This window comes from Eptesicus fuscus, chromosome 17 (assembly GCF_027574615.1).
Source record: "Eptesicus fuscus isolate TK198812 chromosome 17, DD_ASM_mEF_20220401, whole genome shotgun sequence".
NCBI lineage: Eukaryota > Metazoa > Chordata > Mammalia > Chiroptera > Vespertilionidae > Eptesicus > Eptesicus fuscus.
In genome coordinates this window covers 10,907,383-10,934,177 of record NC_072489.1, presented here as the reverse complement: position 1 = coordinate 10,934,177, position 26,795 = coordinate 10,907,383, and the positions used below count along the sequence as shown (strand labels likewise).

The 26,795-nt window shown below is 51.4% G+C and overlaps 1 protein-coding gene across 3 annotated transcripts in view; it reads left to right on the top strand.

Annotated features, from left to right (window-relative positions):
* The window catches only part of TSPAN14 (tetraspanin 14), a 62,163-nt gene that overhangs the window by 21,225 nt on the left and 14,143 nt on the right, over positions 1–26,795 (top strand). For all 3 annotated transcript variants that reach the window (XM_054729038.1, XM_008149114.3, XM_054729037.1), the window contains one exon: positions 15,491–15,588. In XM_054729038.1, the coding sequence (XP_054585013.1) occupies positions 15,508–15,588 (81 nt within the window). In that variant the 5' untranslated portion in view covers positions 15,491–15,507. The remainder of the gene's footprint in view (positions 1–15,490; positions 15,589–26,795) is intronic.

Here is a 26,795-nt window from a genome sequence, read left to right as displayed (position 1 = left end):
AGAATCAGGTGGAAGTGTTGCTTGCTTTTTGTCAAAACAAAACATTCTATAAAGGAGTTTTGGAGTATGTTGAAGTTCAAGGCACTAGTCCAGCAGGGGGACTGTGCTTTGGGTTTTGCAGTATTTTGTAGTGGAGGAAGGTTCGAGATGCCGCCTCCCTGGTTTCCCCAGGAGTGCCTGCCCGCTGCTGCTCTCTGGGGGCGGTGGGGGCCGGTGGGAAGAGCGGGAGCCTCCAGGCCTGGGGGCGGGAGTGCCGGCGGCTAGAGGAGCCCCAGGCACCCCTGCTCAGCTGCTGTGGCCCCCTCGCCTCGGGGACGGGGCACTGTTTCAGGGACTGAATTGCTAATCTTGAGCTGACTCTCCTTCCAGATTCTGCTCAGGCTTTATCAGCCGTTTCCTACCATTGATTTGCATTAAAAAACAACAAAAACAAAAACAAAACTCTTCCTCCGTCCACCCTCATTTTTTTTCTCTTGACATTTTCTGTGCACTTTGCTTTATTTATGTATTTTTCTCCAGCAGGCTTCACTTTTCATAGCTTGTTGGGGAAGTTTGTTTGTTTTGTTAGCTCTGTGAACCTTTCCCCCCCAGCTGTTTGCATTGCTCAGAGGAGGCCAGGAAACAGGCTCTGCCTGGGCTGGGGAGCCAGCCCCCTGTCCTGGGCTGGATTTGGGGGTGCTTCCAGTGCTGACCTTGGAATGGAGTAGGCTGTTTGCCTTAAAACACAGTATATTGTGGCACACTGCAGTTTTTGGATACAAAGATTTTTAACGTCTTAGAGCCACAATCTTTATGCTTTCAGGCATGGGAAAATGAAAGAAATGGAGTAAATGTGTAGAATTCTAAATTCTCTTCTGTAGTTTCTTTGTGTTGGGGGAGAGGAGAGTGGGGGTAGGGCAACTCCTACAGAGAGACCATTTCAAATCCGCATTAGACATGCAGGCCGGATCTTGCACCTACTGGGGCCACTCCCTCACTGGCTGCCGAAGAGCCAGTTATTGGAGGCTCCTTTCTCCCCGAGAGTGGCCCACTCACCACTCGGGACGTCTGTGGTGTTCGGGAGTGGCTCCCACCCCAACTGTGTCAGCTCTATGGGGTGGCCACACTGCTTGGATCTTGGTACCGCCGACAGAGCTGGGGACAGAGCTGGGGACACTGGGCTCTGTTCGGAACGGATCAGACAGTGTTGTTGGCTGCTGTCAGGAGGGGTTGCAGTGTGGTGTCTCCGTCTCCCTGCTCAGTCGCTCCTCCCAAGATGGTGTGTCTACATGTGGAGTGCTCATCTAGCTCATGTTCAAGCCCTCTGCTCCGTGCAGCATTTCCTGACCAGCTTCCCACCTCCTCCTTCCTTCCTTCCGGTGCCCGGGCCTGCCCTCCAGCTCCCACCTGACCCCCCAGTTAGTAGAGAGCATTGTGTCCTGAGGCAGACATGGGTCTTACGCCACCTCTTCCTGGTCTCCACAGCCTTGTGCTGGGTGCCTTGCACGCTGGCGCTTGGACATGTAGGAACAAGCCCTGAGGTGTTGTCTCGCACAGCACAAGCCTTTCCGCCCGAGGCCGAGCGGAGTGAGTGTGTGACGGACCGCTGTGCAGGGGTCGTCAGTCTGGCCAGTCTCCCCAGTCTCGGGAGCCCTTGGCCCTCGGGTCCGGAGTTGAGAATTTCAGAGTGGACAGAAGGCCCAGTCTGGTCCTCCTGAGCTTTGGAGGTCATGGCACATTGGCCTCCTGGGTTCCTGTCCACGTTGGGGATGTCCCTGCAAACTGGGCCCAGATTCTCCACATCTTGTGTGCAACTGGCTTCTGGGTGTAGGCATTACATGTGCATGTAGGTTTTCAGAAACAGCTGTGACGATCAGGGCACAGGGCGCCATGCAGCCTGGGCTCTCCATCCTCCCGTGAGCTGGCAGCTTCACCTTCCACAGCAGAGTGAAAGCAGCTGCGAAGCCAGGAAGGTGCCAGGCCTCCTTTCACCCAGCTTCCTGAGACGTTGGGGCAGCTCACCAGGGTGACGAGGCCTTGCCTCACCTGGGTGAGCCGGTACTGCCCTGATGCTGCTGGTGCCCTTTATGAGCTGCTCGATGAATCATTCTCAAGATCTGTGTTTGGGGTCTAGCCTTGTTTGTTGCTCAAATGTTTTATCCCATCTCCAACCCCACTCCCACTCCCACTCCCACTCCCACCCCCCTTTAAAAAAATAAATATCTTTATTGATTTCAGAGAGGAAGGGAGAGAGAGATAGAAACATCAATGATGAGAGAGAATTATTGATCGGCTGCCTCCTGCACACCCCCCACTGGGGATCGAGTTCACAAACCGGACATGTGCCCTGCCTGGGAATTGAACCGTGATCTTCTGATTCATGGGTTGACGCACACTCAACCACTGAGCCATGCCGGCCGGGCCCCACCCCTTTTTTAAAGGAAAATGACCACAAACTACATTTAGATTTGAGGCCAGTTATTTTGTAGAATCTCCCTTAATTTGGGTTCCTTTGATCCTTCCTCATCATGCAGGTTATGCGTTGTTGTCAGGTGTGCCACAGAAGTGGTGTCCTCAGTGCACCCCTCGGGAGGGACTGGTGTTGGCTTAGCTCATTACGGGTGATGACATCAGTGATCATTTGGCTACAGTGATATTTGCTGGTTTCTCCTCTGCTGAGTTACTGTTGTTCTCCTTGTAATTGGTAAGTGTCCTATGAGAGTCGGAGACGGTACCAACATGCCGTTTCCTGTCAGACTTTCATCGACTAGTTTTAGAACCCGTTATGGCCTGAATGTTCGTGTGCCCCCGCCCCCCTTCACATAGCATTGACATCCTAATGCGCGATTTGATGGTACCAGGAGCCGGGCTTTTGGGAGGTACTTAGGTCAGGACAGGCGAGCCTTTATGAACGGGGTTAGTGCCCCAGAGCTCCCCTGCCCTCCCACCAGGTGAGAGGACACAGTGAACCAGGAAGAGGGCCTCACCTGACATGCTGCTGCCTTGCTCTTGCACTTCCCAGCCTCCAGAACTGTGAGAACTAAATTTCTGTTCTTGTGTTATTGTGTTAGGATAAAGTAAGACAGAACCCACTGGTGATTCTTAACAGAATTAGTTATTTCTGTTCTGGTTGCTGATGGTGCTGATTTGATTTGATTAATTCCTTCTACATGTATTATTTGGCCTTCTGCTGTAAAGAACTTTCCTGTCTCGCCTCTTGTTTATTAAACCAGCTATTTGCATATCAGAATGGACTCATGGATTATTTATTTATTTATTTATTTATTTTTAATCCTCATCCAACGGTGTTTTCCCATTGATTTTTAGAGAGAGTGGAAGCGAGAGGGAAAGAGAGAGAAACATCGATGTGAGAGAAACACATGGATCGGTTGCCTCCTGCACTTGCCCTGACCAGGACCTGGGCCGGGGAGGAGCCTGCAACCGAGGTACATGCCCTTGACCAGAATCAAACCTGAGACCCTTTAGTCCGAGGTCCGACGCTCGATCCACTGAGCCAAAGCGGCTAGGGCTATTATTGTTTATTTTAAAGGTCAGATTGTTCCAGATTTGGCCAGTGGTGGTCCCTTCAAACTGGTTGCTGTGAGGGACACCTCTTAAGGAGTTTCCAGGTCTGTCCGCCCCATTGAGGTCTCCACGTGCAGTCTGGGAAAGGCTGCGAGAGATTCTGATGTGCTGTGGAATTTGGACCAGCCCAGCCAGGCCCATCTTTTTCAAGTGTGCACCTCACAGATCCTCCCTCTCCCCCCAGCCTCCTGAAATGACAAGTGACCTGCTCTGTCTGCCTTCATGCTGGGTTTTTGGGTCAGAGTTGTTTTTGGACAAAGGCTCCTGTAGCTTAAAAAGTAATAAAAATAGTAAGTTTGAAAATCACTGGATTAAGTGACCTCCATTCCAGGCTCAGCATTTCTCCTGCTGAGCCATCGCCTCCCTCCTTCGCTCCTCTGACCCACATCCCTCCCTCCCTCTGCTTCTTTCCGGTTGCAGTACTGAGGCAACAGAGGTCTCCTCGCCAGATTCACGAGGAGGCCCCCAGTGCTCCTTTAAACTCTGCAGGTTCGGGGCTGTGGGTTTTGCTGGGGGAAACTCACGAGGCTGTGTTGGCTGCATTCAGTTTCCTACAGGAAGCCAGGCACTTAGAACCCCAGTGCTGTCCGAGAGTCTGGTGGGGCTCAGAGCTGGTGGCCTGGGTTTCCTCGACCTCCACATGGAGGTCATCCCTGGCCGGCAGTCAAGGGCCGGAGGATCTCAGAACTCTGGGAACCTCCCTCTCCCTGCACCTGTGTGGCCCACCCTGACCCCTGTGCAGCTCTGTAGTGTCTTCTTGTGAAGAGTCAGACTTCCTGATCCCTGTGGGTGGCTGCTGCCACCCTGTTCAGTTTCGTGTTTCTGATAGACCCTGGGCACAGGCAGTTAGGGCCTAAGTGGTATGGGTTAGGGTGGGACACAGACACTTCTGACTCCGAGGGTGAGTCAGAGGGTGAGGGTGAGTCTGCGAGGGAGGATGAGTGACTCAGTGGGGAGCTCGTGGGCCTGAGCCTCCTTCCCCTCAGAGGGTGCTGGTGCCTTGGGGCTGAGGCAGTGCATCTGTCCTCGGCGTGAGATTCTCATGGGCAATGAGGCAGCCTGCTCTCCCCTACCTTTGTGACCACGTCTCCTTCTCTGGGGAGTGGAATCCATTCCCCTTGCATAGTCACCTGTCCTCTCCTAGATTTCCTTGGGCCTGTGAATGGTCCCCAGCACCCGGTGGACTCTGAGGACTCCCTTCCTGGATGGTAGAAACGTCAAGGCCTAAGTTGTGCTGCTTGGAGATGCAGCAGGATGCCCAGCTCCCTAGGGAATATGGCTGCTCTTCCCTGGGAGGGGCCGGTGACCAGCTCAGGGGTCAAGACTGAAGCTCTCAAAGACCTGGTGGAAAGGTTGAATCTTGCTGAGTGACTGACTCTGGACCATGAGGGCAGAGGATAAACTGGGCTGTCGCGTGGGACATGGGTGATGGGGTTGTCCAAGTACAGTACTGTTCAACTGAGTTATCTGCTGGGGGTCTCACATGGCCCACGTCAAGGTATTGGCAGGCCGCGTTTCTTTCTGGAAGCTCTGGGGAAGAATCCCACTTCGAAGCTCACTCAGGTTGTTGGCAGAATCCAATTCCTTGCTGTTGAGGGATTTGAGGTGCTGTTTCCTTGCTGTCAGCCAGACTACCCTTCACTCCGGAAGCCTCTGCCTCTGACCCCGCAGCAATGCATTGCGTATTTCTTATGCTTGTAGTCTCTCGACTGCTGCCCTCCGCCGGGAGAAGGCTCTGCTTTTAAAGGCTCTCACAATTACATTGCAATAACTCAGATAATTTTCCTACTTGAAGGTTAATTGATTAGTCACATTAATTTGTCTGCAGGCTTTTTGCCCTTTTATAGATTATAAAATAGACTTCTTGTGTATTTATTTATTTTATTTTTTACTTTGCTCAATAAGAATCTGGCAACTAAAAATATTTTGAAGATTTCCTAGAGACCTGGGTAAAAATGATGGATTGAGTGGAGGTCCCTAATTTTGCTTTATCCTTAAACCCCACAAAAGTGAAGATTAAGGTTTTTTGTGTTTTTTAAAAGGAATCAATCTACAAGGACAGAGAGAAGGGGGAAGGAGACAACAGCAAGCCAGGAATAGATGGATGAATGATCCAATTTAAAATGTCGGTGTTGGAGTTACCATTTTATTATTTTACTAGAGGCCCTGTGCACGAAATTCGTGCACTTGTGTGGGGGGGGTGGGGAGCCCTCAGCCTGTCCTGCGCCTTCTCGCAGTCCAGGAGCCCTTGGGGGATGTCCGCCGCAGCTGCTCTCGCCAGCTGTGAGCCCGGCTTCTGGCTGAGCGACACTCTCCCTGTGGGAGCACACTGACCACCAGGGGGCAGCTCCTGCGTTGAGCAGGATTGGGTCAAAACTGGCTCTCCGACACCCCCCGAGGGGTCCCAGATTGTGAGAGGGCGCAGGCCAGGCCGAGGGACCCTACCAGTGCACAATCGGGGCCGGGGAGGGACACCAGAGGTTGGCCAGCTGGGGAGTGACCGCGGGAGGGCTACAGGGGGTGTCCAACCCGTCTCGCTCAGTCCCGATCAGCTGGACTCCAGCAGCAAGCTAACCTACCAGTCGGAGCATCTGCCCCCTGGTGGTCAGTGCATATCATAGCGACTGGTCGACTGGTCAACTGTCTGCCCCCTGGTGGTCAGTGCACATCATAGTGAGCGGTTGAGCAGCCTTAGCATATCATTAGCATATTATGCTTTGATTGGTTGAATGGATGACCAGACAGTTAGCATATTAGGCTTTTATTATATAGCATATGGGGGGAGGAGCTTCAGAGGTGGCTAAATGTGAGGATTGTTTGAAAGCAGTTGATACGGTTAGATTGTTCTACATCTCTTTCCTTCGTGGTTCTTGGTGACTGCCTCTCCTCTAGCTGGACATGGGGGATTTATTCTGCAGAAAGGAAAACCAAGGGCCTGGAGGTATTCTTGGAGGTTTATTTGAAGACCATCTTCATTCCCCAGTCTTGTACCTTCCCTTGGCTTCTAGAATACTGACAGCCAGCCCCTTACCTTCCAGGCGGGAGATGAAAGATGTCACTTTCAGACTGGGGACCTGACTGGCCCAAACGAAAAGAATTAATGATGCTACAGACTGGGCTTTCCCAGCAAATGGCCCAGCCAGATCACGCTGTGTAAGGACTCAGTGCTTCCGGATAGCTCTTAGGCATTCACTCTTAGTCATGAGGATTACCATGGTTTACTAATACACGAAGAAAGTGCCTAAACACACAGGAAAAACAGCAACTTAAAGTGTTAAGTTAAGAAACATTCAAACCTGTAAAGAACTTTAAAAAAAAAGTATTTTATTGATTTTTTACAGAGAGGAAAGGAGAGGGTCAGAGTTAGAAACATTGATGATAGAGAAACATCGATCAGTGCCTCCTGCACACCCCCTACTGGGGATGTGCCAGCAACCAAGGTACATGCCCTTGGACTGGAATCGAACTTGGGACCCTTCAGTCCGCAGGTCGACGCTCTAGCCCCTGAGCCAAACTGGTTAGGGCCCTGTAAAGAATTTTTGTGAGTTTATTTGAGCCAAACTATTGACAATTGCCAAGAAGCACAATCTCAACATACTGAGATAACGCTCCAGAGAATGGAGTTTTTTCACCTTGTTTTATATAATCAGAGGGGACGTAAATGGGTTACATGAAATCCATTGGTGATTTACTAGGGAGGTGGGAGAAAGCAAGCGGGGGGCGGGGGGAACCTCTGGGATTGGATAAAAAGTAAAATGATAGACACATACTACTTTTACATAGGTGGGTACTGGATAGTTAACAATCAACAATTAACAAGGTAACAATAACCATCAGGGAATTTGTGGTTTCCGTCCTGGCACATTGGTTGTATCCTGAGGGGTCCAGAAAAAGGGAAGTGACAAGTTACTCTGACATTCCACAGGTGTATTATCTTAGATGGGAAAAAGACGATATGCTTAGTAAAGAGTGAAGTTGATCTTTGTCAGGGAAGATACTGGCCTCGGACATGACTGCCCACTATTAACTGCTTTTCAATGAAAAGATTTTAATTTCAGGCCATCCTTTGTGATTACCTTAGGTCTCTGAGTTTGCAGCACCGCCACGCAGGCCTTCCCTGAGTTAGTCAGGTTAGCCTGTGGCACCTTTTTGTTCACAAAATAGTCAATTTAGGGAGAAGGGCATCTTGAAAAAAATTAGACATATTCTCAGAGAGATAAGAAAAATATCATATCCGTGCAATGAGAATAAGATACTACAAAAATTTAGAAAACAAAAAAGGGATTAAAAGTTAAAAACAAGGTCAGAGCAAAACTGTTAACAGAATTATTAGAAGATAAAGGTGAGGGCATTGATCCTAGAGCCGTGGCCCAGTGGTCTGTGACCTTGTGGAGAAGGCCCTGCACTGTAAAGGCTGATGTCACTTACTGGAAGCTGAGCCTCTGTTGGCCACATCTGGCACGAGGCCAAGGTTGAGCTGGTTCTTCCAACCCCTGCTGAGATCCCTGCAGCTGTTTGGAGCTTGAAAGCAGTAGTCACTAGTGCTCAGACTGGTAGCATCAAACAGCTCACAGTGAAGGAAGCTCGTTGAATGGTTTGGTGGCCATGGAGGTGTGGATGTAGTTTTATGTCATCGAGATCACAGGCCAGCATGACATCATTGGCTATAAGGTTTGAAGACCAGCCTTTCATATCCGTTTCTTTCTGGGTTATTATTTGAATGTTCTTGGACCATGAGTGATCCAAATGGTACTTGAATACAAAAAGATATGTCAGTAGAAACAGTGAAGGAGTCTCCTCGAAGAGGAAGAAGATGAAGAAATGGATAATAGAGCAGAGTAGGTAAGAAAATTAAAGGATCAGCCAGGGTTCCCATATCCATGAGTAGGAAGGAGTTGCAGAAAGAGAGAACAGAGAAAAACCAAGTGGGAAAATGATCAAGAAAACGTTTTCCTGGAAGAGCAGGGTATCGGTTTCCCTGTCAGAAGGGTTCATCGGATGTTGAGCCGAGTGGGTGGAGATAGACCCAGAGCAGGACCCTGACTTGTCCGTGTGCTGCAAGTTTACAGGGAGAGAGAGCGGGGCAGGTGCAGAGATCAGGGACCTGGTGGTTGGGGGCTTCTCAATACATTAGATTAGAGACGATGCTAAGAGGGTGATGGCTTCATCATTCAGTGCGATGATTTCTAACTGGAATTCCATACTCGGCCCAAGTGTTATTCAGGGAGGATAAAGCTATTTTCAGACATACAGCTTGCCTTTTGCACGGAAGGGTTTCCCACAAGGCGAGCAAAGACTGGATGTCTCATAGGCTGTGTCCCAAAGGAGGTGAAGGGGAGGCTGCGCACCGGTCCAGGTGGAAGCAGCTCAGAGGCCAGGAGAGGTTTCTTCTGGAAGAAGCAGAGGTAGAACATCTGATGTGAATGGACTTACTGAGAGGAAATAAATTCACCGAAAAGTAAGCAAAGAGGAAAATCAGAATTATTAATTCCAGAGAACAAAATGTTGTACAGGAAAAGTAATTATGGCTTATATGGCTTGCTCACATGGCCATAATAATGTAAACTCTGAAAATTCCTCTACCCAAAGCTATAGTTTTAACTGTTGTAGGCAGTGGAATGGCACCAGGTTGTCTGACCAGTGGGGTATGACCAAACCTGGGTTCTACAACCTGGGTAGGTTCTGGCTGGGAAAGAATTCAGAGCAAGACCCAAACTGTAAGAGAACGTTTATTTGGTAAATCACAGAGGTAGAAGAAGTCATTCCCAGAATAAATGGGCTTAGGAAACAAGCATGGAGGTAAGGAAGGGCCCTCAGAGCTTGGGAGTGAGGAAACTAATGGTAAGGAGCCTGGGGGAGAGAGGGGGGAGGGGAAAGGGAAAGGCTTGCGCATGCTCCCTGGAGGGAGAGGGCACTGGGTCCTCCATAAGGTTTTTAAGGGAGGTCCCAGGGAAAGATCTTAATAGAATATGCAGTAGCTTTCCAGATGTGCTCGTTCAGGGTTGTGGTCTCTACTGATTGACTGGCACCAGGGCAGGGGGTCTTGATTCATCTGGTCCTTACGTCAGCGATGGCTGGTTTTGTTGCTTTTCTGGGCCTGGAGCCAAAATACAACTGAGGCCTAGCTGTTATCTCTAGGGAGGAAAGGTCAGGGGTCCAAACCTCATGACCAGCGATACACTAGGGGAGGAAAAGTCACCCTGGGGGCAAGGTCCCACCCTGCAATTGATGGCTAGGCACCTGGGGTTTCCGCACCCCCCCCCCCCCGCACCCCCCGACCTTCTGCACCTGGCCCATGTCCTTGCTTTGCTCACGTCTGTCTAACTGCCTACAACATAACTATAATTGGAGCTAACTATAATTGGGAAAGAAGTGTGAGGCGGTGATTTAGGGGAGAGGTGGTTTGTAGGAGTGTAAAGCGAGTTGTTATATTCTTGTTTTCCAGGGTAGGAAGTGGATAGGTAATAACTACAACTGAAAAATCAGGGGTAGAAATACAAGCATATTATATACAGAAATTTCTAAGAGATATTTGGGGTGTAAGCATTATTAGAAAAACAAAATTCAACCCAGTGAATTTGGAGATTTAATTGGCTTTATTAAGCGATTCATGAATCAGGCAGCATCCATCCAGCTGCTAGAAGGGTGCTCTGAGGCATTTTACAAAATGGAAGGTTTTTATCGGAAAAAGGGTGAGATGAGGGAGCTATTAACAGAAGAAATAATTATTTTAGGGCCTAGAAATCTTTTCTTTGGGGGAAGAGAGGGTTTTTATCATGCATATCGCCTCTGCTTTCTATGGGGAATGAGGGGCCCATGTGACAGATTACCTTACTGGTGCTTGACCAGAAAATTCAAGCCTGCTTAATGAAGATCATGTTTCTGGCAGAAGTAGAAACTGCAGTTAGATCAGGTGTTAACTCTCGGTTTGGCGTCAGGGGATTCTAGCACAAGTGACGGCATGCTGGGCCTGTGATTTTGTCTTTGACAACATTGAGATCAGTGAGAAGCTGAAAGTGTCCCTGGGAAAGGGGGGAGGCCTGGCCTAGGGCCTCGGATCTGCTCTTTTTCTCAGCACAGCTTTTACAATAGTTGATTCTTAGATTATATGCAGGGATAATTTTTTTTCTGAAAAAAAAAATTCAAACCACAGCAAGTCTAGAATGCATGCCATGTAATAAGGGGAAGTATTGTTTCATGAAACTCACTTTAGTTGAGTATGCAAGTACGTGTGCACTGGATTGATTTTGTTGTTGCTTACTGTGTGTGGGCCATGGCAAAAAATGTAAGAGCCATTTTCAGTGTTTTCTCATTGCCAGTTCACCTTTCACACTTCTGTTCTTTATAAATATTTTATGATTAAACATGTGCTACTTTTGTAATTAACATGACAGGAAGAGCCCTGGCTGGTGTGGCTCAGCTGGTTGGGCGTTGTCCCCAGCATCTGAAAAGTTACAGGTTTGATTCCCGTACATGCCTGGGTTGTTGCAGGCTACATCCCCAGTAGGAGGCATGCTGGAGGCAGCCGATCAATATTTTGCTCTCACATCGATGTTTTTCTCCTTTCCTCTCTCTCTCTCAAAATATCAATATAAAATATATTTTTTAAAAATGACAGGGAGAAGAGCAGGAGGGATTTTATAGGTTAACGTAATCCCAAGGTAGACAAGCCCTATTCACAGTGACTGCTGAGGTCACCACACTGTGGGGGGGGGGGGCAGCATCCTCCAAGTGGGCATGCCCGCCCCCTCCAGCAGTAGCAAAAGCCTCAGTGTACATTGATAATACAAAGGTCGTAATGGTAAGTGTATCAATGGAAACCTTTTTAGAAAATCACTTTTAAATTTACCACCCCATGCAACCATGTTCATGCTTTCATGTTCCATTTTGGCCTTTAAGCACATGCCTACAAATTGTTTCATAATTGCAAACTGTGATGTGCAGGTTTCATACTTGATGCATATTCTTTTTATTCTCCTGGTTTATTTTCTTGAGGCAGATTCTTAGTCATGCATTTATTGGATTAGGGGTGTGACCATTTTGGGGAGGAGGGGGTTGAATGTCTAACCGTGTTGCTAACTGAAGTGTGGTAACAGTTTAGTCTGCTGCCATGGAGGTATGAACATACCAGCCTCACATGGGCTTGCCAGCCACAGTGGTGGTTATCTTGTTAAATTAAAAGGTGCAAAATAACATCTCTGGATTGTCTTTAAGTTTTATTTCCGGTGACGTTGCATATTTTTCCGTCTGGTAACTATATTGCCCTTTCATTTCAGTATAATGTCCATTTTCTTTGTCGTTTCTAAAAATGAAGTATTTTATTTTAAGTCTGAGTTTTCATGTTGTAAATATTTACCCTTTGTTATAATTGCTGCTGATAACATCATTTGTGTTTCCTTTTTTATTTTAATGTACCTTTTAATTGTATGGGAGTTTTAAAACTTTTTCTGTTTTATATTGATATTTTTGTTCTTTGGATTTTTCCCCCTCTTGACTCAAAAGTGAAGGTCAACGGAGGCCTGAAATACCTGCTCTCTCGCGTGGGCATGGGCGTGTGTGTGTGCCTGTGACCTACATTCAGCCTTAAGGATTTAGAGGGATTCTGGCTTATTATTTAGTTCCAGCTACCTCAACACTTAAATGATGCTAACTTTCCCTAATGTTTAGAGAAGTTGATTTTAAACACTTGCCTTCTATTTGCCTCATAAATGGTTTATTCTGTTTTAATGTTTTGGATTTGAGAGACAGTTTGAGGATGTAAAATTACGTTTTTCTGAGAGTTGTTTTTTAATGCAAGAAGCCCCCACAAAATAGCTTTTGGAGCGCCTTCTGTGTTGGCGGTGGTAATTAGCTCATGCATCTTCTTTTAGGGAGCTAAGACTCAGTCTGTGTGTGCTTTAAGGTAAATGGATTTGGTGTTAATTGAATTCATTAGTTGGTAGAGAGCTAAGTTCTCTGATGTGACTCAGTTTAGCAAATGAGATGAAATGTCGGGGATGACAGCCACTTTGGAGTCATTTTCGCTGAAGTTTTGGGTCTGATCAGGGTTGCAGTTTCAGCACCACTGCCTTTATTGGCTTCTTGGGGTTCTTTGTAAATGTGGCTCACACCTCAGGTTGGCAGCTCAGCCGTGCTCATCAATCTTTTATCCTTCTCTGAGGTTCTGAAGGCACTGGGCCGAGCTCGGCACTGGCCGTATTCCCTACAAACCGGCCAGCGGGCCCTGTCCCGCGTTGGAGGATGTGGCTCGGGCTGGAGTCCAAACAAGTCGTCTGCTTACCTCCTTCAATTTAAGTTCTGGGCTGTGCTCATGTGGACACTAGGCTCCTCTTGTGTGTGACCCTGACCTTGAGGCCCTGCTTCTCCAGCCCTGGCCTGCAAAACAGAGCAGAGCAGGGGCATGAGGCAGCCTTTCCTCCCAGCTCCAAGGTTACGTGGGGGTAGGACTGGGGTGCAGGCTGGGGCCAGCTCGCCCCACCTGAAGGTACTAGTGAGTCGAGTACCTTCTCTTTCCAGGGGGAGGAATCAACAAGTAGGTGAAGAACCTTAGAGTGTAGGGCCCTGAAACCTGTATTTATTTATTTTTATATTTTTATTGATTTCAGAGAGGAAGGGTGAGGGAGAGAGATAGAAACATCAATGATGAGGGAGGATCGTTGATCAGCTGTCCCCTGCACGCCCCCTACTGGGGATCGAGCCTGCAACCCGGGCACATGCCCCCGCTGGGAATCAAACCGTGACCTCTTGGTTCATAGGTAGATGCTCAACCGCTGAGCCACACTGCCAGGCTGAAGTCTGTGTTAGAACCAATCATGCTGATGCTGCCAGCTGGTCTCCTCAACACCAGTGACATCAGGGATCAGTCACTAAGGTCCTGTTTTAGTTGAGGATGCTGAGGCTTAGGGTGGCGGGGGGAGGAGGGGGGACTTGCCCTGGGTCAGGTCATGTTGCTGAAGGAAGGAGTCTGCATGGGAGCTCCTGGTCCTCTCACTGCGGCCACCTTTGTGGCCCAGGCCGTGCTCAGGCCTCCTGTGTGCCCTGGTGTCCAGTAGTTCACACTCATTCTTGGAGGTGACTTTTGTGGAAGTGCTGTTCTTTTATTTTTAATCACCAGAGGATATTTTTTCCATTGATTTTTAGAGAGTGGAAGGGATGGAGGAGGGGGAGAGAGAGAGACATCAGTTGGTTGAACCTGAAACCCAGTACGAGGTACATGCCCTTGACCAGAATTGAACCTGAGACCCTTTTGGTTGGGGGGAAGGGGGCGGCGCTCTAACCATTGAGCAACCTGGCCAGAGCCGGAAGTGCTGTTCTGATGGCGGGATGGGGAGGTGGGGATGGGCTGCGGGGTTGTTGCCCTCTCCCTGGCTGGCTTTTGAGACTAGACCGGCCTCTCCCCCCGCAGGCCGTTGACCATCTCCCGTTCCTCTTGGAGGGAGGGGCTGGGCGAATGGTGGTGTCCGGATTGTGCCTGTGGATCCCGCTCTGTGGGAAGGTGGTTGAGCAGTCACACCACCCATTTCTAGAGGGATGTGGTTTTCATGTCCCTGCTTGGCACCGCTCTCTCAGAACAGCGGCAGGCCCTGAGGCTGCCTCGCAGGGCGGTTCGCAGCAGCCGCTCGCAGCGTGGCAGGAGCTCGCTTCTTACTGGTGTCTGTGGGCTGGTGGTGTCCTCACTTGTTTGTTGTTGCCTTGGTTCTGGTATGTGATGCCCCTCTTCTCACCCTGGGAAGTGGGAGGCTGGGGCTCGGGGAGAGCTTTCCCCCGTGAACCTCAGATCCCGCCTTGCCCTGTGGGTCAGCTTGAGGCACCGTCCTCCTTCCTCATCCTTCAGCCACTGCTTTGGAGTTAGGGGCTCACCTGGTCACCGCTGGGTTCAGAAAGTAAAGGAGTGAAGGTGGGTCAGGCCCTCTGAATTTCCCTTTTGGGGTACCTCCTTTTTGTAGGGTTCCTGAGAGGGCTTGGGGGATGGACACAGATAGAGTGGCCCCTCCCTGCACCCTGTGCAGTTCACAGAATGTTTGTAGTTTAAGGCCAAAGCAGTGATCTTGGTGGGGAGGCGTGGGGAGAGGGAGGGGGAGGTTAAGCAAGGGAGGAAGAAGAGGAAGGCGGGGGGTGAAAGCTGGGCTCATGGGATGTCCCGCCCAGGCCAGGGTGCTGGCCTTCCTCCCTCCGTGCGGGCTGAGCTCGGAGGCTGTCTCTGAAAACCTTACCTGAACAAACATGGAGCCTGAAGTTTGTCTGCTCTTCACTGGCCACTGCCACCTTACGTCCAGGTTGGCCTTTGTCTTCACTTCCCAGAACGGCCACGTCCCCATTCTCCCTTGGTTCTCCACTCCTGGCTGCTCTGCCCCGGGTCGGGTAGGCAGAAGGAGCGTGGGCCGTGGAATCCTGTCCTTGGTTCAGATCCTGGGGTCGGTCGTTGTTGTTTTTTGTCTTGTCCTGGAGCAAGTCACATGACCTTCCGGAACTCCTGCTTCCTCCACCATGAAGTAGAAAAATCAATACCCAGAGGAGAGGGGATGAGATGAACATTTGAGAAGGCACCAAGCAGAAGTCCTGATATTTAGGAGACTCTTAAAGAATCACCATTCTCCATTCTTTCAAAAATTCTGTTATTTTTTTTGGCTGTTTTCACAAAGTTGACTTAACCTGAGTTTTGCCTAACTCAGTGGTCGGCAAACTCATTAGTCAACAGAGCGGCAAACTGCGGCGGCTCGCGAGCCACAGTTTGCTGACCACTGGCCTAACTTATAGCTGACCTTGACAGTAAACTGCGCCGATGAGTGAGAGAACACAGGGAACAATTGGAGACTCCCGAGTCTGTGGGAGCCTTACTGTTGCTCTCGCTCTCCTTGGGGAGCAGGTTGGGGGAGGTGTTTTGAAGCTGAACCTGCTGCCTCATGGCTCCCACGTCTCTCCACAGGTCCTGCTTCTCGGAAGATGCACTATTATAGATACTCCAACGCTGAGGTCAGCTGCTGGTACAAGTACCTGCTCTTCAGTTACAACATCGTCTTCTGGGTGAGTGGATGAGCGCGGCCGCCTTCCCTTGCTTAGGGCTTCACTAGTAAATCATGATTCTTCACGTACTTTGGATTTGCCAGGCCCTCTGAGACTGCATGGGATGGTGGGCAGGGTTGGTGAGCCCTGCTCTAGCAACAAGTTATAAAATAGGCCCTTAAGTGCTGTGATGGGGGAGGCCCAGGTGATTGAAAACCAGACTGAGTGGTCCAGGTGTTCTGGTGATTGAATACCAGGCTACCCCAGCCTTGGGGGTTCAGGATGGCTTGGGGCTCTGGCCCAGATATTTGTCTCCCCCATCCCTGCCCCAGGAATGCCCCAGGGAGTCATCCGGGCAAGGTGTTTTGTGTGCATCAGCCTGTGGGCTAGGCCCTGTTCTGGCTCTGGAAGTTCAGACTGGGCAAGGGCAATAAAGCCCTGCCCCGCGGTGCCGTGTTCAACCAGCAGTGGTAGTAGCTCCTGAGCAGTGGGGCAGGGAGGGAAACGCTCCTTGACTGGGGTGCTCAGAAAAGAACATCCTGAGGAGGGGACCTGTGGACCGAGACCTGGATATGAGTGAAGAGGCAGCCACGTGGGGATCTGGGGAAGGAAGCGCCAGGCCTGAGGCAGGAGTGAGCTTGGCATGTGCCAGGTACGAGGAGAAGGCCATGTGGCTGGAGCTGAGTGAGTGCAGAGGAGAGGAGACAGGTGAGGACAGAGGCACGAAGGAGCCCGGTCAGGTAGGACCATCCAGTTCTCAGTGAGGATGGAGTTATGTTCTACTTCTTGTAGCGACTCTTGGTAGGTTGTAAGTTGGATGGCATGATCTGATTTTGGAATGATCCTGCAGAGTGAGGGGGTGGATGGTGGGACCATGTTCTGAGATGGAATTTTGGGGCAGGAGGGATTGGATGCTCTCTTAGCCAGGTATATAGAGATGTCACCCTCATGGAGTCTAAACCCCCATCTGGAGTCTAAACCCCCATCACAGGAAGGGGTGGAACGGAGAGGATGAGATCCTGTTGACTGAAGGGAGGTCTGGCTGTTGAGCCCTGGGATGCGGAGGCAGGGTTTGGTGCGAAGTCCACTCCACCATTGGCTGTGTGTGAGTGGCCCAAGGTAAAAGGAAGATGAGGCTTTATGTTGTGCAGCCCGGAGAGGGAGCCTTTCAAGTAGGAAGGAGCGATGAGCTGTCCCCTGGGAGGACATAAAGTTGACATTAGCTTTGACAAGGTGAGGGTTGTTGGTGACCTTGACCAGAGCTGCTTTTTGCTCGGGGGGGGGGGGGGGCTGACACCCACCTGGAGTTGGCCGAGGAGCTAGTGGGACATAGGAAATGGAGACTGGTGACTTAGGACATTTCTTTCAAGGACTCTGGCCCAGAAGGGGAGCAGGCCCATTGGGCACTGGCTGGAGGTGGTCCAGGGGTTAAGGAAGATACAGCGCGGGTGTGATGCCAGTGGGATTGGTCCAGAGAGACACAGACATTGGTTCTGCTGGGCAGGAGGGCGAGGGCACGATCACGAAGAGGCTTATAAAACCGTAGCAGGTATTGCTGACCAGTGTCTGTGTGGGCAGATGGAGAAGGACGGACAGAGCGAGCGGCCACGGTGCCACCTCTCGCCTCCACTGTGGATTTTGGCATTTCCTGTTGGGATTGGAATTTTTTTTTTCCTCCATGCCAGCTGGCTTCCTTAAACTTATTTTTAATTATAGTTGACAATATCGTATTAGCTTCAGGTGTACAATATAGTGACTCAACATTCATACACCTCATGAAGGGCTCACCGCAGTGTCTGGTGACCGTCTGTCACCGTTGTTAGGCCTGAGACTCTGGAGAACAAGGCGGACTTACGAACACTTCTCCGGCCTCCACCCTTGATTATACAGCACCACCTCCTGACGATGTATCTCAAAGTTGTGGGGGTTTCTGTCCTGGAGAAATAGGGTGGAATTCAATGGCAGGGCGTTCACCCAGGTCTTTCCTGAGCTCAGACAACTTTCCCCAATGTCGTCATTGCCCTGAAGTAGGGCAGGGCCCGGCATTGGACGTGGTTCCTTAGTAGACACACCTCAGGGCCCTTCCTCATGGGGGGACTGGCTGTCCCATCCTCGAGGTGTGTGGCTTCCAGACCCGCACTGCTCCCTGTGTGGTGGAGCGCACCTGCCAGGCCGCCGCCTCACACTTTGGCCACTTGCACATGCAGCTGTCCTCATCCCGCCGGCTCTGCTTCTTGGCCTTGTGCCCTGACCTCGGAGTCTCATCCTGATTTTTGCAGCTGGAGGGAACCTCTCCCAGCGCTGCCGTGGCTCAGCGTCCTGATGTCCCCATGTCTTCAGAGGCTTTTCAGAACAGAGTCCTTGCTCTGGGGAAGCTGTGCTCATTTGCCTGACGGCACCTTTGCAGCGACAGACTCACACAGTGGAGCTGCTGAGTCCAGAATCGTGGCCATTTGTTTGGTGGCTGAAGGCTGCTGCAGTTTGCTGCGAGTTTTGCAGAACTGGCAGTGCGCATGGTCGAGAGTTAATCATTGTTCAGTTCGTGTGCACTGGGGCAGAACAGGAAGGGACAAAAAGGAACCGTCGGGAAAATGAGGCCTGGGAGAGCGTGGGGGGGAGGTTTAGGGGGCAGGGGAGGGAAGGAGAGATGCCAGGCACCTGGCTGGGGAGGTGCCTGGCCCTTCCCTGCTGCGTTCTTGGTGGTGATTTGTTGTCACCTGCCCAGGAGCTGGGCGTCTGCGTGAGACCTAAGAATCGGGCTGCAGAGCCCTCAGGGACCCGCATGGGGCCAGTCTGGACTCTCTAGAACTCGTGACCTTCTAAGCTTCGTGTTTTCCTTATGAAATACTGATCTCACCTACCTGCTGCTTGCCCCACAGGCTGCTGAGAGCGTCTCAAATGGTATGCAAAGCCCCTACCTCCTTAGAGTAGTTCTCTTTTTTAAAAAGAGGATAATGGACGCCCATGTTCCCATACCCTAGCTCCCAAAATTACCAACTCACCCAATCTCGTGTCGTGTCTACCCCCACAGCCGCGCCCTCGGAGATTTTGAAGCCAAGCACAGACAGGGAGTTTTTGCAGTGTTTGGTGTGTTTGGACGAGATAACGGTGCGCGGTGCCGCAGAGGACTGCCTGCCTGGGCTCAGCAGGCCGGTTTGAGTATGCGGAGCGCAGCCTGCTGTTGCTCGGACCACTTCCAGGTGCTGGAACAAGCACAGGTTTCACTTAGCAGATTGTCCCCTTCCGCAGCCTTTATAACAAACACCTGAACTCTAGCAGTTTTCTGAAGCTTCTCTCCCTCCAGTTTAGGGACAGATGTTTTCCAAGAGGCCGGGAATGGTAATCCTGGCTCCTTAGGGTGAGACAGGCGGATGCGCGTGTGTGTGTCTGTTCTGAACTGCACCTGTTCCGATCACAGGTGTGTCAGGAAACAACGCTCCCCGCCAGCATAGCATTTTGAGGGCACCAGCATTTCTTACATTTTACAGAAGTATTATAATCATCATTTGTTTGTGTTAGACCTGTTTCTAGCGCAAAAATCTCACTTTGACTTGGGGAAATGCAAATCAAAACCACAGAGATACCACTTTAAACCCATGAGGATGGCTATTACAAAAGAACCGAACATGACAGATGTTGGCAGGGTTGTGGAGAAATTGGAACCCTTGTGCACTATTCGTGCAACTGTAAAATGGTGCAGCTGCTATGGAAAATAGAATGGTGGGTCCTCAAAACGTTAAAAAATAAAACTACCATAGGATCCAGCAGTCCACTTCTGGGCATATACCCAAAAGAATTGAGGGCAGGGTCTGTAGTGATGTTTGTACACCCATGTTCGTAGCAGCGTTATTCGTAATAGCCAAAGGTAGAAACAACCCAGGTATCATCTGCCAGGTGAATGGATAAACGAAATGGGGTCTAGGATGCACTGAAATTCAGCCTTAAAAAGGAAGGCAGTCCTGACACATGCCACAAGTGGATGAACCTTGAGGACGCTGTGGGAAGTGAAATAAGCCAGACACAAAAGCATAAATACTGTATGATTCCATTTAAGTGATGCACCCAGAGCAGTCAAATTCATAGAAACAGAAAGTAGAATGGTGGTTGCCAGGGAGTGGGGGGAGGGGAGAATGGGGAAGTTATTGTTCAATGGGTGGAGTGTCAATTTTGCCTGATGAAAAGTTCTGTGGCCCTAGCTGGTTTGGCTCAGTGGATAGAGCAGACTGAAGGGTCCCAGGTTCGATTCCGGTCAAGAGCACATGCCTGGGTTGCTGGCTCCATCCCCAGTAAGGGTTGTGCAGGAGGCAGCCATTCAATGATTCTCATAATTAATGTTTCTATCTCTCTCTCTCCCTTCCTCTCTGAAATCAATAAAAATATATTTAAAAAATAAGTTCTGTGGATGGTGGCGATGGTGGCATAACCCTTTGAACGTGCCGAGTCCCACCCAGCTGTACACTTAGAAATGGCAGTTGGATATTATGCGCACTTACCACAGTGAAAGTGCTTGCACTCTCCCTGGACTTGCAGAGGAAGGGAGGCAGGGGGGTGGGGGGCCTTTTGCTCACTGGCTCCCCAGAGAACTTGGCTTTCCCGGTTCCCCTGAGTGAGTCCTGTATCGGGGTCACCAGATGGCGTCTGCAGAGCCAGGATTGCTTCCCACCATACACACTGAGGGTAGTCGGCATGGGGTCGGGTGAAGGCATCTGCTTCAGAGGAGGACTGCTTAAAAGTGAAGAGCTGAGGCCGCGCGTGAGCACAGACAGTGCCCTGTCCGGAGAGCAGGGACCCTGCCGTTGCTGCCTCGGTGACTTACAAAGTGCAGGGTTGGCTTCTGAGCCCAGCGTGCAGCCTGTTGCTGAGTGGGAGGCGCCTCCCTTCACAGTGACAGATGCCTCCCCTGAGTGTGGTGTTGTGCCTGGGATGTGTGGTCCACGCTGGGAAACCTAAGGTTACCTTGCTACGAGAGGTTAATAAGAATTTTGCCGGAACCACAGGTGTCCCCAGGACTGTCCCAGGCAGACCAGGATATGTACGCCCCGCCCCAGAGAGGCAAAGCCAGCCTGGTGGGGGAGGACTTAAAGGCAGCTCCCGTCCCCTGCCTGGTCACTGGTCACGGCAGCTTTGTGAGTGGAGAGCCTTCCTCTCTTCCTGCGGCCTTCATCGCGCTCCTTCTCCCACCCGGGACAGTCAGTACCTCCTACGCTGGGCTGACAGAATGGCCCGCGTGTAATGTCAGAGCCCAAGGCCTGGTCCCGGGTCCGAGGGCAGATGTTCCTCCCCTTCCATCTCTGGGCAGCTGATGCCCCAGAAAGGGAAAGGCTGGTGTTTTTTCGTGTCGTGTCTTCTCGTTTTCACTGCTGAGAAGAAGTGGTTCCGTTTTCTCGTCAAGTTTTATTTCATGAACGTTTGTAATTGCTGGGAAATTCTGCACGAGTCGCCCCAGCTGCACCACATCCCTCCTCGTGCTCAGCTCCTGCCTGCCTCATCCGGTGGCACGTCCTCGCAGCCCGAGGCCTGCGCTTCCATGGCACATCCCCGCGTGGAGCACATCCAGGTGGCTCAGTTTTCCTGAGCGTACTTTTGGAAATTCCCGTATTGCGCATTTAGGTTGTTTCCATTCCTTTTATGACCCCAGATAAGGATGCAGCGGTTGGTTTTGTGGAATACAGATTCTTCCGTGTGGGGGAGGTAGGGGATGATTTGCTGGAGTCGAGTCCCAGGAGGGAGATTAAATGGGTCAGAAGGTGTGTTCGTTGTTTCGATGGCCTGACATATTTATATAGTCCAAATGGTTTCTCCAGAAGGGCTGTCCCAATTCCTAAGAAATAGATCAGCTAAGCACAGGTGTGTGCGTGTTCTCCAACGCTTGCCAAGGCAGAGGTCAAGGACCGCTTAGTCGGAGGCTCTCCTGGCTGGTTGCTGCCTGCGGAGCTGGCCTGCGGGGCCTGGGCGCCCGGAGGCTGATCCCCGGGGGGATTTCTGGGGAGCACTGCTCTGCGCGGGGCACCCGTTCTGGCTCACAGGTAGTCCCAGGTCTCTGACTGGAGTGCGTGTGACTCGGCATCTCTGCCAGCACCTACTCAGCACGGCCCAGGCTGCTGGAGCCACTTGTCTCCTACGTGGGAGTCTCATTCCCATCTTGTTCGTCCCTTTCCCCCCAGAAATGCTTTTTGAAAGTAACACCCCTGTTGAGGTGTAAATGAGACAATAACATTTGGCCATTTCAAGTGTACAGTTGGGTGCGTTGACAACTGGGTGCCCATGGACCCACCATCATCACCCAGTGAAGACGGAAAACACGTCCCCCACTTTGGAAGCTGCCCTGGGCCCTCTGCAGGTCCCCCCTTCTGCAGGCAGCGCCCACCTGCCTCCTGCCACCGTAAAGCAAGTTTGACTCGGGGATCTGACTTCTCTAGGTGATGTTTTTCTCTGTTGTTTTTCTTTTTTAACTTCATTGATTTCTTTTGAAATAAAAAAATTTTTATTGCTGTCTCTTATTTTTATTATCTCCTTTCTTCTACTTTGGAATTATTTGCTGTTTCTCTAGCATCTAAGGTAGAAGATTTGGTCATTGATTATAAATCTTTTTTTCCTAGTATAAGAATTTTATGTGTATGCTTTCTGCATCCCACACATTTTGGTATATTTTCATTTCAGTGGTTAAAATATACATGCATACTCTGTGTGTAATGGGTCTTTTCTTTCCTCCTCTGGCTCACTTCAAGAGTTTGACTTTATTCTATTTCTTTCTTTTTTTTCCAGAGGGAGGAAAGGAGATGGGGAGAGAGAGATAGGAACATCAATGATGAAAGAGAATCATTGATCGGCTTCCTCCTGTATGCCCTCTACTGGGGATTGAGCCTGCACCCTGGGTATGTGCCCTGACCGGGATCTGACTGGTGACCTCCTGATCCCTGAGGTGATGCTCAACCAACTGAGCTACACTGGCTGGGCTTTATTCTAGTTCTAATAGTTTCATTTGGGTCTTTTTTATATTTCTACTAGAGGTCCAGTGCACAGATTCGTGCTGCACAAATGGGATCCCTTGGCCTGGCCTGTGGGGATCGGGCGGAAACTGGCTCTCGGACATCCCCCAAAGGGTCCCGGATTGTGAGAGGGTGGTTCTCGGGTGAACCCAGAATCGGGTGCCCTCTTCTCTGGTTCCAAGTGCATCATCCAAGAACCTCAGCTGCCAAGTCACTGCAGTTTAGCAGCTCCTGTGTTGAGCATCTGCCCCCTGGTGGTCAGTGCATGTCATAGCTACCGGTCGGAGCGTCTGCCCTCTGGTGGTCATTGCACATCATAGCTACCGGTCGGAGCGTCTGCCCTCTGGTGGTCATTGCACATCATAGCTACTGGGCGGAGCGTCTGCCCTCTGGTGGTCATTGCACATCATAGCTACTGGGCGGAGCGTCTGCCCTCTGGTGGTCATTGCACATCATAGCTGCCGGTCCGACATTTGAACGGTCACACGGTCACTTAGGCTTTGATTTCTCTCTTCATTCTGTTTATTTTTTCCTTTAAATCCCTGAGACTATTTACCAAATTTGTTTTAAAATCTTTGCTAATTCAATTTCCCATCATATCTTATTGGTTTCCCCCCTTTATTATAGGTCACCCCCCCCCTTTTTTTTTTTTTTGCCTCACTAGTAACTTTGACTAGATGCTAGGTACAGCTCTTTCACCTAAGTATTCTCCTTGTCTTGTTCAGCTTGGGCTGACAGAACAGGTACCTGAGGTAGGCTGCCCTAACAGGAACTTATTTTCTCACTGTTCTGGAGGCTGCAAGTCTGAGGTGAGGCTGCCAGCGTGGGCAGTCTGATGAGGACTCTTTTCCTGGCTTGCAGACGGCTGTCTTCTGGCTGTGTCCTCACATGTCAGAGCGAGTACTCTGGTTCCTCTTCCTCCTACAGGACACTCATCATGGAGGCCCCACCCTCTGACCTCCTCCAGCCCTAATCACTTCCCCGAACCCCACCTCCAAATGCCATCCCAGTGGTCAGGGCTTCAACTTGTGGATTTGAAGTGGGAGCACCACAAACATTCAGTTCCACTCAAAGCACTTCCTTACCAGTATTCTATCCTTTTAGCCTGCCACCTTTTGTTAAATATTGTGTGTAAGATTAATTCATGCCATTGTGTGTAGTTGTAGCATTCATTTTCATTGCTGTGTGATTTCTGTTGTGGAAATGTATCATTTGTGTTATTTACAGTTTTAGGCTATGAAGACGGGTTAGAGTAATATGAAGACACTAGAGGCCTGGTGCACGAATTCATGCATCAGTGGGGTCCCTCAGCCTGGCTTGCGGGATTGGGCTGAAACTGGCTCTCTTGACATTCCCCAAAGGGTCCTGGATTGTGTGAGGGTACAGGCCAGGCCAAGGGACCACCACTGGTGCACAATCGGGGCTGGGAAGGGGGCTGGGGAGGGACCTCCAGGGTGTGTCCGGCCTATCTCACTCAGTCCCAATCCACTGGGCCCCAGCAGCAAGCTAACCTACCAGTCGGAGCATCTGCCCCCTGATGGTCAGTACACATCATAGCGATTGGTCGACCGGTCAACTGTCTGCCCCCTGTTGGTCAGTGCACGCCATAGTGAGCGGTTGAGTGACCTTAGCATATCATTAGCATATTACGCTTTGATTGGTTGAACAGCCGACCAGACAATCGGACACTTAGCATATTAGGCTTTTATTATATAGGATACCAGGGTTGTGGACCTGAACTGTAGGGATGCTCCCGGGGTTCAGGTGGCCGAGCTGAAGGAAATCCTGTTTTGTCTCCAGCTCCAGATGGTTTCAGTGTGATAGCTGAGCAGGACACACCTGGCTCTGCCTGTTGTGCACACACAGCTTCAGTGGGACACGGCCCTGCCCGTGCGTTTGCGTTTCATCTGTGGCCGCTTTCCTGCTCCCACGGTGGAGTTGCGGACTTGAAACAGTAGGCAGAGCTGCAAGTGTTTACTCCCTGGCTTATACTGGTGCAGACCCTGGCTCAGTATCTTGGTTTTCCGCCCACTGTGGGTCACCGAGCTGTGCCAGCGATGGCAGGGACTGGGTGGGGGCGCTGGGTTGGGGTTCCTCCTCTTAGTTGCTTGAGGAGCTGCTTGTCACCTCCCCTAGATAAGCCTGCCCTCCTTCCTTCCTTCCTTTCAAAGGCTTTGACACAGTCACATTCCTGGGCGGGGCGTGGAGGCGGTGGGCTGTTATCAGGGCAGGCCGAGGCCCTCTGTCTGAACTCTGGGGAGGCCTGCCTGCTTCTCAGGCTGTGCTGGGCAGGGCACAGGCGCTGCTTGCTCAGCACCACCCTTCCGGCCGGAGGAAGGCCGCTGTGTGACCCTGTGCGAGGCACCGGCCTGGCCTGGCCCTGCTTCTCCCCCGTGAGGAAGCTGGGCCCCAGCGTCCCTTCCGGCTCCCAGAGTCCCTCTGGGAAGTGGCTTGGTTTGGCCTGTTTTAATGTGGGACCATTTTGAAAGGAATGTTCCTGCTCTAGTAGGGTTCAGAGTGGCCACAGTCCTGAGGGCAAGGCCTCCTGACCCTGCAGACACCCTGGTGTTCCCCCCAGCCACTGGGTCTCCGGGCCAGGCTGGGAGTGGGCCCGGCTCTCTGGCATCCTTTCTGGCCAGTATTTGAATTGTTGACTTTTCAAGTGGCCACGAGCATCTCTGGTGTTCTCCCAACTCCCCAGGCCTGGAGTCAGGGTTCCCCGTTCTGGAGCTGCCAGAGCCATGGGCTCCACCCGCATGACTTGGGGTGACAGAGTTCAGACAGAAGTCAGGGGTGGCTTGCTCAAGGCCACGGTGAGTTAAGGACAGAGGACTAACTTCTCACCCCACCCTTTTCCTTCCCGTCCCCCTTGGAAAACCCCAGAAGGCTGTTCCCCTCAACTCTGATGTGCTGTTGTCTCCAGGGACCTAAGAAACAGATGCTTCTGGAAGGAAGGACCTTGTCTTAGGATGAAGCCTAGTGCAGGGAGTTTTCCTGGGGGTGGGGGGCCAAGTAGTGTTTCCCATCCAGCCCGTGCTGGTGGAGTCTGCCCCTCCATGCCTCTGCCCTGTCCCCCCAGGAGGCCGGGTCGCTCAGATTGGCGCTGTGCCCCAGGCTTAAGTACATCACCTGTGACACTTCGCTCAGTCCTGCCACCCTCCCCTCCTGTGACCCAGGGAGGGGAACAGGCTTAGGGAGTTCCCCGACTCGCGCAGCCTCCCGCCCCCGCGCAGGTCTCCACGCAGGTCTCCACGCAGGTCTCCTCTCTAGGAAGCTGCAGGGCGGAGGGCAGAGGGCAGAACCAGGACCCCTGCTCTGTGCTGCTTGCTTGTTGGTTCAACCTTCTCTTTCTTGGGGTTGCTTCTGGTTTTCTCTAGGCTCCCCCAGGCGGCCCGGCCCAGGGGAAGGGAAGGGCTTTGTGTCAGCTTGCCGCCAGAGGCTTCGGGGCAGCCCGAGGTGTTGAGCAAAGCCCTCACCCTCGGGGCCCACAGGAGTGGCCTAAGTACGTTCCACACACTGGAATGAAATGTCACGAGGAGCTTGGCCACTAAACCGGCAGTGGAGAGGGGCTGCTTTGACACGCGTGGTTTCGGGACGTGCCGTCCTGCAGGCCCGGCCGGGGTAGGAGCCTCCGGGGTACAGCAGCGCAGCTCGCGCCCGCGGCGGGTGGGTCCTGTGCGGCACCCATGATGAGGCAGGCTGGTCCGGCCTCTCCCCTTCCTTCCCAGGGTCCTTCGTCTCAGGTGGGAAGGCCTATGCGGGATCTTTACAGGGGCACCCCCTCTCCCTCCCAGGAGGCCACCGGCCCTGGTTGGGACTCAGCGACCCCCACCACCTGGCCGACAGTGGGGGGGTCCTTGGCTTTAGAGTCGCACAGCTCAGAAGCCCCTTCTGAGAAACGGCCTCACCTCTGGGCCCCTTGACCGGCCCCTCCTTTTGGCCAGAGAGAGAAGGGATGCCAGGAACTCAGGTTTGGTCTTAACTCATGGCCACCAGCCAGCCAGGAGACTTTGGACAAATAACCAAGTCATTCTGTATCTCAGTTTTCATGTTTGAAAAATGGGGGTAACAGTGCCCGTGTGATGGGTATGGAAGGGCCTCTTCGGGGTGTTCAGTGATTAACACGGGGCCTGGCACCAAGAGAAGGCTGGTGCTACTTGCCACCGTGCCACTGCGGTGACGTCCCCGCGCCCTCCCTCCAACTGCGGGGAGCTGGGCCTCCGTCTCTGGGAGGGCACT